Here is a 13567-nt window from a genome sequence, read left to right as displayed (position 1 = left end):
CAGGTCAGAGCTGGACTGGTGCCACGGCTGGGGTGGTTCAGCCCAGATGTGAGGCAATGTCCTCAGCCAGGGACATGACTGGCTGAGCTGGATCTGTCAGTGTTGCAGACAGAGCTGTGACACGGACGGAATAAACTGCCAAGGCAGGGTGGCAGAAATTAGTTCGTCTGGTCTTCAAGGACATCAGCCTCCAAGCACAGCAACAGTCCAGATCAAAACTCGGTCTAGACGTGTAAGGCAATACAAGGAACAGTTAACTAAAAAATAAAGACACGGGGTGGCCACTGATGAAATTAATAAGGGAAAGAGTTGAGAATTTCTTTGTCCTCTTGTCCTCCATCTTCACCAGCAAGGTCTCTCTGGACTCTGTGACTGGAGGCAGAACAACCAGCAGTGGATGGAGATCAAGTCAGGGGTCACTGGCACTAACTTAATCCTTTCCAGTCTGTGGGACAGGAGGGGCAGCATCCCAGGAGCTGAGACAGCAGGACCATGTCACAGGGAGGCCACTCTCCACCTTCTTGGAAAGCTCATGGAGACTGGGGGGACTCCCTGACCACTGGCAGCTCTCACATATTGTCTGCACTTCTCAAAAATGGCCAATGGGTGAGAAGGAGAACTCAGGGCTGTGCCCCAGAACATGTCCACTGGGACCCCATTTCGGGGTGTCTGGAAGAGAAGGTGACGGGGTTTACCCAGGGCAGGTTGTGTCTGTCCATCCTCTTTGCTTTCTGTGAGGAAAGGACAGGGTTGCAGGACGTGGGGAGAGCAGTGGTGGTCTGTTACCTGGCAGTCAGCAAGGCATTCAGCATCATCCCCCACAATATTCTTGTGTCCAAGGAAGGATAATAGGATCTGCATTGGTGTGTAAGTAGATGCGTAAAAACAATCTGGATAGTTGGGCTTGGAAAGGTGCTATAGAAAGGGAGAAACTTCCCAATCCTGAGGACAGTCAAGCACTGGAAGCTGTTTCCCAGGAGTGCACATCCACTCTACCCCAGAAAGTGTCCAAGATGTGTTTGGATAAAGCCCTGAGTACTCTGGTCTGACCCTGCTTTGAGCAGGAGGTTGGTCAAGAAACCTCTTGAGGTCTCATCCAGCCTGAATGATGCTGTCCTTTCATCCCCTTCAAGTGTTCAATTCAGGGAGAGCTCTCAGGATCTCTCTAACTAGAGGAATAATTCACATGAGGTCCAGGGCTGCTTTACAAGTGCCCCCAAACAGTCCTGACCACATCTTGTGCATCCCTTTTCATTTGCCCCAACCCAGCATCTTCTTTTTTGCTATGTCCTCATGCCCACCTTGTTGTCCAAGTCTTTGCTTCACCAGCCTCCAGGGAGAGGGACCTCGACTGGTTGTTTCCTTCACAGCTGTGTCAGTGATGGCCCTTCGTGGGGTCCCAAACACCCTCAGAAACTTGGGGTTTGCTTCTGCCTTTCACTTCATTAGAGCTTTGTTCATTCTTTCACCAGCTGCAGTTCAGGATCACAGCACCAGAGGGCTCACTAATATCTTAAAATGCTCTTTCATGGCAATCCTCTGTGCATCATTTTCCAAAAGGCTTAAAGTCTGGTGTGGGTGATTAGAGAGATTTCAGGAACAGCCAAACAGAGAGTATTTCCATAATAAATAGCCATAAACCAGTATTTCTTCTGTTTCCTTCCCTGCTCACCCTTCCCTCCCTTTCCAGAACAGGTGGTCTCAGCAGTCTCCTGTTCATATTGATCTGGAGAGTCTCCTGATAAAGATTGAAGATGTCAGAAAAGTGGGTGCTTAAATCACCTCGTGAGTGAGGAGACAGGCCAGGACAGCTCAAGAGGAGTCACACTCCTCTGGACCAAGAGGTGGGTGTTCCTGGGAATCTCAGGTGCCACAGCACAGCGATACTTGTGTTCAGGGAGCTGGTGAAATGACCCATTTCCTTTTCTGTCATGGTGTCTGAGTTTGCTCAAGTAACTCCTGACTTGAGCCCCATCCACTCCTGGGTGTTCTCCAGACTCCTGCCTTCAGGAACAAAGCCCCAGGAGACCTTGCTGGTGAAGATGGAGGCAAAGAAGCCATGAAGTACCTCAGTCCTGTCTGCTTCTACTCTTACAAAGTCCAGCAGCAGGTCCTGGTTGATTATTTTACTGTAGGGAAGCAGTGTCAGCTCATCTGGCTGCCCTCAGCCTCCCCTGCAGGTTTCAAGTCCAGGGCAGCTGTGGCATCATCGCCACATCAATGAAAAATGTTTCTAAATTCCTCCTTTACAGCTTGACCTGCTCCCACCTCCTGTGTGTTGCCTTTTTCCCCTGGAGCTCTGTCAGTTCAGACGAGCAGCCTCACAAGATAAATGCTACTTCTCGTAGGTACTCAGAGAGATCATTCGTGTTCTTAGAGCAGGCTGTCCTGTAAGGCCTGTCAGATTTCCTGAGCTCATTCAGCCTTCAGAGCTGCTTCCCTGGCACCACCTCTATCAGCGCCCCCAGTCATGTCAAAGTCTTCTCCTCTGGAGCCCACCAGCCTGTGCTCTGCTGCTGGCCTTCCTTCCTCCCCTCTGGTGCCTGGGACCCCACTGTTTCCTGCTCACACCAGCCAAGGTGGACACTGATGTTCACATCCTCGACCAGCTCTGCCTTGTTTGCCAGTTCCAGATCCAGGTGAGCATCACCCTTGTTGACCCACCAGGCAGACATGTTAAGAACTTGGCCCAAGATCCTCTGGACTGTTGGCACCTGCTGCTTTGCCTGGCCAGTGAATGCCAGGGCAATTACAGTTCCCCATAGGAACCTGCTCATTGACTGGAGACTTCCTCTGGTTGCTGATAGAACATCTTTTCCATTTCTTCTTCATGGTCAAGGAGTTTGTAAAATCCAACACGTTGTCACCCTGTATTGGATTTGCATGGCCAAGTCTTGGAACTGGGCTGAGTGTGGCTGTGCTACAGTTGTCACCTCTCTGAGAAGACAACAGGAGTTTGACCGACGTCAGACAGAGCTGATTTCAGCTGGCACCAAGATGGAGCCACACTTGCCAAATCTGAGCCACTCAGTGATGTTGGCAGCACCTCTGTGATATTGTATTTGAGAATGGGTAAGAAACACTGCACAACAGCAGGTGGGAGAGAGGAGGGAGGAAATGTAAAAGAAAAAATGCTACAGACACCAAGGTCATACCCCATAGGACCCAAGTAGTACCCTCAGCAGGCCAAAGCCTGCTCTCCTGAAATCCTGCTCTTTGCCTTGTTATCATCTTCCAGGAACCTCAGCTCTCCTTTCTCATCTCTGACTGCTACATCCCTGACCAACTCTTTCTGGTTTGTAGGTGTAAAGTCCCACAGGGCACCTCACCTCACTGACTCCTCAGTCACCCGTGTCAGGAAGATGTTGCCATTGAGCTCCAAACCCCTCCTGCATGGCTGGTACCTTGCAGATATTGGGATATCTTAGGTTTGCCATGACGACACAGCCCTGCAAACATGAGGCTACTTTCATCTGTTTTAAGGAGGCCGCATCTAATTCCTCTTCTTCATCAGTGAGTCTGTAGCTGATGTCCACCCACCACAACATTGCCCATGTTGCTCTGCCCTCTCATGCTGACTCCTCAGCTTTTCAGCTGATATTCTCTGTCCCCAGGCAGAACTCCACACATTCCTGCTGCTCCCTCACATAAAGGGCAACTTCCCCTTGGACTCCAGACCTCTGGCATGATGAGCACCAGACCCTCAAGACTCCACAGTTTCTCCAGGAGGGGCTATTTGTAATGCCCTGAAACTCCTCATGATGTAATCTTTGGAGAGACACCCTCATCAGGATAAGCCATCTGCAGGTAAATATTAAGAGCTAACCACAAATGGAGCTTCACTCCAAGGAGGGTCCAGACCTTGAGAAAATCTGGGATTCCACCATCAGAAAGCGCTGAAAAAGCTTTATTGGGGCAGGAGAATAACCCCATCCATCAGGACAGACCAGGACCTGACACGCTGAGCAGGGACCCTGAGGAGAAGGGCCTGGGCACTACAAGGGCCGCCACACAAGCCCGTGCTGCACGCTCACCATGAACAAGGCAGCTGCACACGGGGCTGCATGAGGAGGAGCGTGGGGACCCAGACACCTGGAGTTCTCATCCCATTCGGTTCAGCACTGGTGTGACCCCACGCACACGGGTGTGTGCCAGTGTGCGGCTTCCCAGTTTGGAGAGCTAGGGAGGAACTGGAGAGTGTAGGGCTCTGCCAAGGCAGGGTTCAGGACCTTGTGCACATGGTGTGGGATGCTGAGGGACCTGGGCTGCTCTGGCCCAGCAGCGCTGGGGAGGCTGCAGCAGTGTAGGAGGAGCCTGAGAGTGCTTGAAGTGGGGTTTCAGACATGGTGGAGGTTTTCTTCGTAGTGGGAAAGAGCTTGAGAAAGAAATAATGCCACAAAGTGCAACTGGGGAGGTTCCAGCTGGACATGTGGAGAAAGGAATGTGACTGGAAGGGCAGTGCTGTGGTGGAGCAGGTCACCCAGAGGGAGTCTGCATCAGCCCAAGGCTTTGTGCTTCAAGGAACAGCTGGGGAGGATGGAGAGATACGAGCAGAGGAAGGAAGATGCTCAGACAAGAGCAAGGTGGGGCAGCAGGGGGGATGTCTCCAGCCTGCAGGGTAAGAGGTGCAGGTGGTGCCACACCATAGCACAGGCCGTCGTGGAGATGATCAAGGGATGTAAGGAGGCTGAAAGCCCCCACCAGACATGAGCTCCTTCTCCCCTTAGCTTTGGCTGTTGTCTCCACCTCTGATGCCTGTGAGGAGACACCTTGTCCTTACAGCACAGGGGCCTCATGGCCTCCTTGTCCCCAGCCAGGAACCTGGGAGGTGTTGGACCATAGTCCTGCCCTTGGCCTTGCCCCACATCACAGAGTCCCAGGAAGAGCCCTTGGCAATGTGGGAGGGACAGGATGTGATGTTGCAGGGGATGCGGGTCAGGGCTTGTCCCTTTGGTTAATGAAACACATCCAGGTTTCCTGATCATCAGAGAGACCTTCGCCTTGTTTTTCCTGACCTGTCATCTCCGCCTCCAGTTTCCTTCTCTAACCAGACGCTGGGGTCAGTTCCTCAGTAGTGTTCCTCAGTGGGACCCATTAACATTATAAGAAACTTTGGAGTTTGAATGAGACTTTGACTTCTTGAGAGGTTTCTTCAACTTCCTCTCTGTGTCTGAGGTCCATGGACTCAGCGCCAAAGCCACCAGAGGGGTCATTAAAGCGCCTTGGACTGCTCCTGTGCTGCTGAGCTGGGCTGGGCTCCTGGGACAGAGGGAGCTCATGGCAAGCGGCAGCGCTGCAGAGAGACAGCTCTGCCCAGGAGCAGCTCCTCTGCAAAGCGCAGCAGGGCTGAGGGCTCTGCCTGGGGATCTCAGGGAGACGGGCAAGGCAGAGAGAGGTTAAAGGTGGTGAGATCTGGGAGGATGACTGAGAGCTCACTGGAGGAGAAATCTTTGCAGCCCTTGCCATGGTAAGTCTCTGGGTGCAGGGCAATGCAGCTGGAACTCATGGAGGCAACTCCAAAAACTGGCACAGCCACAGCTAGTGGGATCTGTAAGGACGGGGATCTTGTCAGGCCATTTCAAACAGCTGTGAAGCCGGGGGAGCACCCAGGGCTGCCCAGGGCTGTCCTGCAGAGCAGGGTCCCTGCACCCCAGGGCTGTGCCGGGGCAGGGACTCTGCCGCCTGCCAGGGTCAGCGCTCAGCCTGCCCGGGGAGATCCCAGCAACACTGAGGGGAGAAGCTGTGGGGGGAAGGAACAGCGTGTGGCTGGGAAGGGTCCTGCTATGAAGTGAGTGCTGAGTGAGTCAAGGCTGCTCACAGCTCCAGATCACTTTAGGACATTCCCAGGAGACTCTTAAAGAAGCACAGCAAGACAGGGGCTCTGTGAAAGAGAAGGATCCTATTTATCAGTCTCACACTCTCAGTTATATATGTGGCCAATGGGACAGAGAAACTTATGTCTCAGTTCAGGTGGAGGCACTGAAATTCCAAATCTGTTACTCTTAGCAGTGCATAAACCTGTGAGTATCAGAAATCAACACACCCTAGCGTCCAGACAGCATCAGGAACAGCATCAGGATGACTTCCAGCCTCATCAGGGCTGGTCTGATGTTCCCATCAGAGCTGGCCCACACAGAGATGCCCCTGGGCAGTGCCGGCTGCTGGGAGGGGTCTGCGGGGCAGAGCTGAGCACACAGGGGCTGGGATGGGGTCTGTGACACTGACAGGAGGAGACCTGGGGACAGAGACACAGCAGCAGGCAGGGACAGCTCCAGGCAGCAGAGCAGGGGCTGTTCAGGAGCTCTTTTGCTCCTTCTCTGCAGGTGGCTGCTGGGTGTTGTCTGCTGGGCAATGATCGGACTGTCCCTTTAGCACATCCCATCTTCAGGAGCCCTGACTCTGCTCTGCCTGTCCTGCTGGGCTCGCCAGCTGCCCCCAGAAAGGCCCAGCTCTGCTGTAGGATCCCAGGAGTGCTGAGCCTTTCCTTGGGGTCCGCACTCTCCTGCCAGAATCCTTTGCTTCTCTCGGTGAGGGGTCATGTCCTGCTGTCTCCATCACATCTCCACCTCTGGGCTGGGACAGAGAAGAGTTTGCAGGTCTGCCCTTTCTAAAAGGGTTCTTCCGCTCTAGTATGAGTCCAGTTGTTTGGATTAATTAGATTAAATTGTGTCTGAAGTCATTTTCAAGGCAGCAAAAGCTGAAGCACAGGACAGATGAGTAAAATCCTGATGGACACTTCTGCTGATTCTGCACTGAGCCAGACAAAGCTGAGCCTTTTTGCCTGTCTGTCTCAAGATTCTTCACATTTTAAATCACAGAAAGAAGGATTTCTACCTCTAAAATACCCGCTCACCTGATGTGGTGGTGGAAAATAAAAAAACACAGATAAAATATTTGAAAAGACATGGTAATTATTTTCTCTCCAGCCCAATCCCTTGATAGTCGTGAGAACAGATGTTAAACTTTTTCACTGAAGGTGGATTACATCTGCCATTCTGTGTGAACATGGGAGCTGTCACAAACCAGCTCCCCTCTCCCCATTGCAGCAGAGCAAAGCTGGCTGCTTGCAGCACACGGGCAGAGGTCCTGCTGCTCACAGCACACTCAGCCAGCACACAACAGTGGAAGGAAATGCATTTCAGTTGGGGTGATATCTATGAAAAATGGTGTGGCTTTGCTAAGAGGAGTCTGTCCTAATTTTAAGTTGCTTTTTTTTTTTTTGAACAGTGCCTACATGCCAACAAACAGCAAATGTCCAACAGCAGCTCCATCACCCAGTTCCTCCTCCTGGCATTCTCAGACACACGGGAGCTGCAGCTCTTGCACTTCTGGCTCTTCCTGGGCATCTACCTGGCTGCCCTCCTGGGCAACGGCCTCATCATCACCACCATAGCCTGTGACCAGCACCTCCACACCCCCATGTACTTCTTCCTGCTCAACCTCTCCCTCCTCGACCTGGGCTCCATCTTCACCATTCTCCCCAAGTTCTTGGCCAATTCCCTCTGGGACACCAGCTCCATTTCATATACAGGATGTGCTGCCCAGCTCTTTTTTTTTCTTTTCTGTGCTACAGCAGAATATTGTCTTCTCACGGTCATGTCCTATGACCGCTACGTTGCCATCTGCAAACCCCTGCACTACGGGACCCTCCTGGGCAGCAGAGCTTGTGTCCACATGGCAGCAGCTGCCTGGGCCACTGGGTTTCTCAATTCTTTGCTGCACACGGTCAGTACATTTTCACTGCCGCTCTGCAAGGGCAATGCCCTGGACCAGTTCTTCTGTGAAATCCCCCAGATCCTCAAGCTCTCCTGCTCTCACTCCAACCTCTGGGAACTTGGGCTTATTGTCTTTAGTGCCTGTTTAATTTCTGTGTGTTTCATTTGCATCGTGCTGTCCTATGTGCAGATCTTCAGGGCCGTGCTGAGGATCCCCTCTGAGCAGGGACGGCACAAAGCCTTTTCTACCTGCCTCCCTCACCTGGCCGTGGTCTCCCTGTTTGTCAGCACTGCCATATTTGCCCACCTGAAGCCCCCCTCCATGTCTTCTCTGTCCCTGGATCTGGTGGTGTCTGTTCTGTACTCTTTGGTGCCTCCAGCACTGAACCCCCTCATCTACAGCATGAGGAACCAGGAGCTCAAGGATGCTCTTTGGAAACAAATGGTGGGATGCTTTTCAAAAAGAATAAACTACCCATCATCTTCTCTTTAACAGATAACAGTTTTAATGTAAGTCATTACAGGCTCAGACTTCTGTGTGTGTGTGTGTTGGTGGTGTTTATTTTTTAATCAGTCATTATGTTTTTGTCATCCCCTTTCTACTTCACTGTCTGCTTTTCCATTTCAAACCACTGGCTGTGTAAATATGGGCCCATGTTCTCTGAATATTTAAAGAAAATAAAGGGCTCTGCAGTGAATTTTTTCTCCAAGGCCTATTTTGAGCTGCAGGGACAGTTCCTGTGCATGGGTGGAGGGGAAAAGAGTCCAGCCTGGCAGCCCTGCCAGCGAGCACCAGCGCTTGGCCTTCCAGAGCTATTCTCGTTCCACTCCCACACTCTCCTTCTCATCCCTTGTGTTGGTGCAAGGCCTGAGTGCTCTGGCAGCCTGGTCACCGTCCTGCTGTGTGTGAGTCCTGGGAGCGCAGGCAGGGACAGGCAATGGGCACTGCTGTGACAGAGCTGGCCTCAGAACAGCCTTTCCACGAAAAAGGTGAAAGGCCTAGGTCTTCATTCAAACTTTTTCTCAAGGAAATTCTGAGAAAGTGGCCTGAAGTTCAAAACACCAGGGCACAGCTGAACAGTCTGTGTGTGCAGGGCTGGGCACACAGCAGTGTCCTCTCACAGCCAGGCCTCCTGCCAGAGACCTGCAGGACCAGCAGAGCAGGGTCTGGGCTCTGCCCCTGTGCACTGGACCCCCAATGCAATCTGCCCCAATCATCATGGACCAATCCCTCACAACCTCCATCTCCAGCACTGGCCTCTCACCCCAGCTCAGAGAGGTTCTTTCTCCCTCCATGGAAAGACACTGAATGAGTAGGTCTGAAGTCCATGTTTGCATTGTACAAATGAGATGTGAGAATGGATGTCATGTACATGAGGCGAGATGAACCCAAGTAAGCACAAATGCTGTCAGATATTCTGGAGGTACCATTTTGCACCTGGGACACGGCAACCCTGGCTCTAAAGACAGACTGGGGGATGAGATGCTGGAGAGCAGCTCTGCGGAGAGGGATCTGGGGGTTCTGGTCAATGGCAAGTTGAACATGAGCCACCAGTGTCCCTGGAGCCAAGAGGGACCCGTGTCCTGGTGCATCCAGCACAGCACGGCCAGCCGGGCAGGGAGGGGATTGTCCCGCTCTGCTCTGCGCTGGGGCGGCCTCACCTGGAGCATTCACTGTGTGCAGGGCTGGGGACACAGGATAAACAGGAGATAAAGCTGCTGGAGAGTGTCCAGAAGAGGCTACGAAGTCAGGGAAGGGTTTGCAGGGGGAGGCATATGAGGAGCAGCTGAAGTCACTGGGTTTGTTCAGCCTGGAGGAGACTGAGATCTCTTGGTGGTCTACATTTTCCTCACAAGAGGAGCTGGAGGGGCAGGAACAGAACTCTTCTCCTTAGTGACCAGTGACAGAACCTGAGGGAATGTCAGGACGATGTGCCAGGGGAGGGTCAGTTGGACATGAGGAAAAGGTTCTTCACCCAGAGGTGCTGGACACTGGAACAGGCTCCCCAGGGAGGTGTCACAGCCCCAACCTGACAGTGTTCAAGAAGAGACTGGACAACGTCCTCAGACACACGGTGTGAACTGTGGGGTGTCCTGGGCAGGGACAGGAGTTGGAACCGATGATCCTGTGGGTCCTTCCACCTCAAGAAATGATTCTATGGCTTTTTTAGTTTTCTATTTGGTATTTTCTTCTTCATTATCATAGGTATAATTTTTACTACTACATATTTTCATTTCAATTTTTTAATTTCATTTTTAAATTTTTCATCTTTATTTTTGTTAATTCCAATTTTAATCTGTTTTTAACTCAACGCACGAGTGTTCTCTACTGTTTCCCTTCACTTCTCTCCCCCGTCCCGCTGCGGGGAGGGAGCGAGCGGCTGCGTGGGCTCAGTTACCGGCTGGGGTTCAACACGACGGTCCTTTCTCCACCCCTTGTTCCACCCCATGGGCGTCAGGCTCAGGTCCCACACGATCCAATACGTCCTCACCAAACACCGCTCCCCTGCCCACCCTTTGATGTCACACACACACAGTTGCCCTCAGCCCATGGGCCGCCCCGTGGAACATCCATAAAATGTCACAACTCCCCGTTGAGCTCATGGAGTCCGTGGCTTTGGGCTCCGTCTGTTCCGTGGCCACTCCGGACAGCACAGGTGTCTTTTCCGTGGGGTCACGGGCACCAAACCCAGCTCGGGTGGGAACCAAGAGGGTCCCCTCGTGTTCAGGGCCCAAAGCGCCACCTGCAGCATCCGCCCGTCCTTTTGAGTGCCCAGAGCCTCCTTCTTGGGGCCCAAATCCTCATGTTCGGGGTCCCAACGTGTCTTTTATCACCCACGGCCTCTGATCAGGGCCCACAGTTTCATGTTTGGGTGGAGCTCGTTGCCTGGCAACAACCAACCGGAAGTCTATGGGGAGTCAGGGGACCCAGGACAGCCAATGGCCTTTGAGGAGGCGGGGCAAGTCATGTGATTGATAGGTAACCAGCAAATCCAGCTTTGAGGCCTGCAGGAAAGGTGGCGAGAGCTGACCGAGCTGGGCAGCGTTCAGGGGCGGGCCGTGCTGGCTGCACCAATCACAGCTGGCGGGAGTGCAGCACCCGGATGATTGACAAGTGGTCTGACCCATCACTTGGTAGGGGGGGAAACGAGAAATCCCAGCCGGCCAATCACAGGAAACATTACCTCAGCGCAGGGCGGGCACTGTGGGGGGAGTGACCCCTAAGGCAGCCAATCAGATCCAGGATCACCTCAGGGGAGGAGACTGACAGCCCTCCCGCCCAATGGCGGCGCAGCCCAGGCTGAGGAGGCGGCGGCTCTGCGGGCGGCCAGGCTGAGCTTTGCCGTGAAGGGCATTAGAATAACCTGCAAAGCCTGATCTGGGGTGTTTCAGTTGCGCTGGAGCATGGCCTGGACGTGAACAACTGTTTCTTCTTCCAATTCTCTTCTTTGCCCTCTGGCCTCTCTCCCAGTCGGCACGAGATGGGTGCAAATGTTCTGTGAGAGCAGCTTGGGGCCTGAGACACCGCTGCTGGGGCAGTGATGCTGACGCTTGTGCTGGGGCAGTGATGGAGGCCCCGGTAATCCCAGCAGTGATGCCATCCCCCTCATTTCTCCCCTGGGCGACCATCCCCTGCAGCGATACCCTCTGTCCCCATCCTCTCTCCGTGTCTGTTCCCAGCCCAGCTGAGCCGCCCTCGGGTTGGGCAGGGGCTGCATTCACCCCCTCCCAGCCCACAAATGACACAGGCAGAGGTGCTGCAAAGCCAACACCCAACCGGTTTAATGAATGGAGCACGAAAGCGGGATCTGCGAAGGCTGGGGCTGGAGAGGGTGGGTGGGTGCAGGTCTCAGCCTCCACATCTCCTCTGGCTGTGGGTGCCACGGGACGGTGCTGGAGCGGTGTGTTATGGGTGGCCGTCCTGGTGGCTCTTTCCATGCCCATTTGCCTCTGTACAAAAACCGGCAGCTGCCCAGTGGCATCGGCAGAGTGTCCCGCTCCTCCTGGGCCGAGTTCTTCATGTGCCGCCGCTGTGGCCACTGCTGGGGTGAGGCGGGCACCGAGTCCTCCTGCTCCTCAGCGCGGTGGGTGCAGCCGTGAGGCCCCAGGGCCCGAGGGATGGCGGGGAGTCAGTGGGAGGCGCGGCAGCCGCAGGGCCCGGGCAGCTGCTGCCACAGCCCCTGCGCTGGGATTGTCCCCGTGGGCACAGGCACAGCCAGATCGGCTGCTGGGCTTTGGATCCCCCGGTATTCAGTCCTGTGTCCCCTGGTGGCTGCGTCCTCAGCCCGCGTGGCGACGCTGCTCCTGGGGACGCGGGTCCCAGCGGGTGGTGGGGATGCCGGTGCTGTGGCTGTCAGCAGCAGGACGGGGTAGAGGTGGCGGTCCCAGGGCTGTTGGTACCAGGCCAGGAGGTGCTGGTTATGGAGTGGTGGTTCCCCTGGGTGACGGCGGGGTGCCGGTGCCGTGGCCTCTTCTCCAGGGTTGGGGCCGGCAGGGTCGCCAGGTGGAGGTGGCAAAGTGGCGCTTGGCAGGCCCGGGGCCAGCGCAGTCGTGGTGGCAGAGGGGGCTCCCGGTCACCATCACCGTCTTATCCGCTTCCGCGGGATGGTGTGAAGCGGAGCGGTGTCGTGGGCCTCGGGAGCTCTCACTGGCACGGGGCGCTTGGTCTTAATGGTCCGCGCGGCTCCCGCTCCCGGCAGCCCCCGGCAGGTGACGGTGCCCGGTGGCAGGGGCAGGCGGGTGAGCAGCACCCGGAGCTGCCTGCGCTGCAGCTCCTCCATGAGTTGGGCCGTGGAGGGCGGGTGAGGCTGGGGCGCAGGCGGGGGGCTGGCCAGGGGGCTGAGCAGGGGGACCTGCAGGGGGCTGAGCAGAGGCGACTCCAGAGAGTCCTGCAGAGGGTCCCTCCAGGGACTGCCCAGGGGACTGTCCTCTGAAGGTTCCCCAGAACTCTCTGGAGAGCTCTGCTCAGGGCTCTGCAGGGGACTCCTCTGCGGCCAGGGGGGCAGGTCTGTGGCCCCAGCGTCGTGTGTCCCCTGGGGAGCCGGCAATGGGGAGGCCATCACCCCCCAGAAGGGGTCAGTGTCCCCCATCATGGCTGTAGCCAGGCGCTCCTCCAGGCCGTCACCCTCTGCCCCGTACTCCCCGAAGCCTCCAGTGACAGGGGTGCTGCTGGCCAGGCTGTGGGGGCCATCGGGGAAGGTGGTGTCCCCGTACAGCAGCATCTCCGCTGTCACTGGCTCCTCCATGCAGCCGCCCTCTGCCCTGCGTTCCAAGAGGTGGGGGAGCTTGTTGAGGGTGGGGGTCAAGTGAGGGATGTCAGGGACATCAGGGATGGTGTCCTCACCACCCCTCAGTCCCCCAGCCACCACTAGCTCCTTGGGACAGCTGCCCTCTGCCACCTACTTGGGGAGGTCGGGGAGCCCCTCGAGGACTTCAGTGGTCATGCGGGGGCCGTGGGTGGTAATGCCGGCATCCCCGCTGTCCCCGAGCTGTGCCAGCCCCACTTGGTCCTGGGAGTAAATGGTCTCGTCCACGTGCTCCCAGAAACCATCGAGCTCCCTGAGGCTGTTGGGGAAACGAAGGACATCAGGGATGGTGTCCTTGCTGTCCTCCAGCCCAACTGCCACCACTCCGTCCTTGGAGCAGCCACCATCCGCCACGTACTCGGAGAGGTCCGGCGGCTGGCTCAGGAAGGTGAGAGAGCTGGGGACACGGCTGGTGACCTCGCCGTCCGCCAGCGCCGCCGCCTCTTGCTCTCTGGGGCTGGTGTTCTCTGCCCTGTGCTCGGAGAGATCGGGGAGCTCGTTGAGGCAGGTGCTGGGTTTGGGGTATCAGGGACATGGGGGCTGGTG

At 55.4% G+C, this 13567-nt stretch overlaps 1 protein-coding gene across 1 annotated transcript; it reads left to right on the top strand.

Annotated features, from left to right (window-relative positions):
* Window positions 1-7419: 7419 nt before the first annotated feature.
* On the top strand, window positions 7420-11816 carry LOC135999840 (olfactory receptor 14J1-like). The gene is made up of 2 exons (XM_065653414.1): window positions 7420-8160; window positions 11685-11816. The coding sequence occupies exons 1-2, from the start codon at window positions 7420-7422 to the stop codon at window positions 11814-11816; spliced, it is 873 nt and encodes a 290-aa protein (XP_065509486.1).
* The last annotated feature ends 1751 nt before the right edge of the window (window positions 11817-13567 follow it).

The sequence above is a fragment of the Caloenas nicobarica genome, chromosome 30 (assembly GCF_036013445.1).
Source record: "Caloenas nicobarica isolate bCalNic1 chromosome 30, bCalNic1.hap1, whole genome shotgun sequence".
In the NCBI taxonomy this organism is placed as follows: Eukaryota; Metazoa; Chordata; class Aves; order Columbiformes; family Columbidae; genus Caloenas; species Caloenas nicobarica.
The sequence above is the reverse complement of the archived record's forward strand: the minus strand, read 5'-3'. Positions and strand labels throughout refer to the sequence as shown.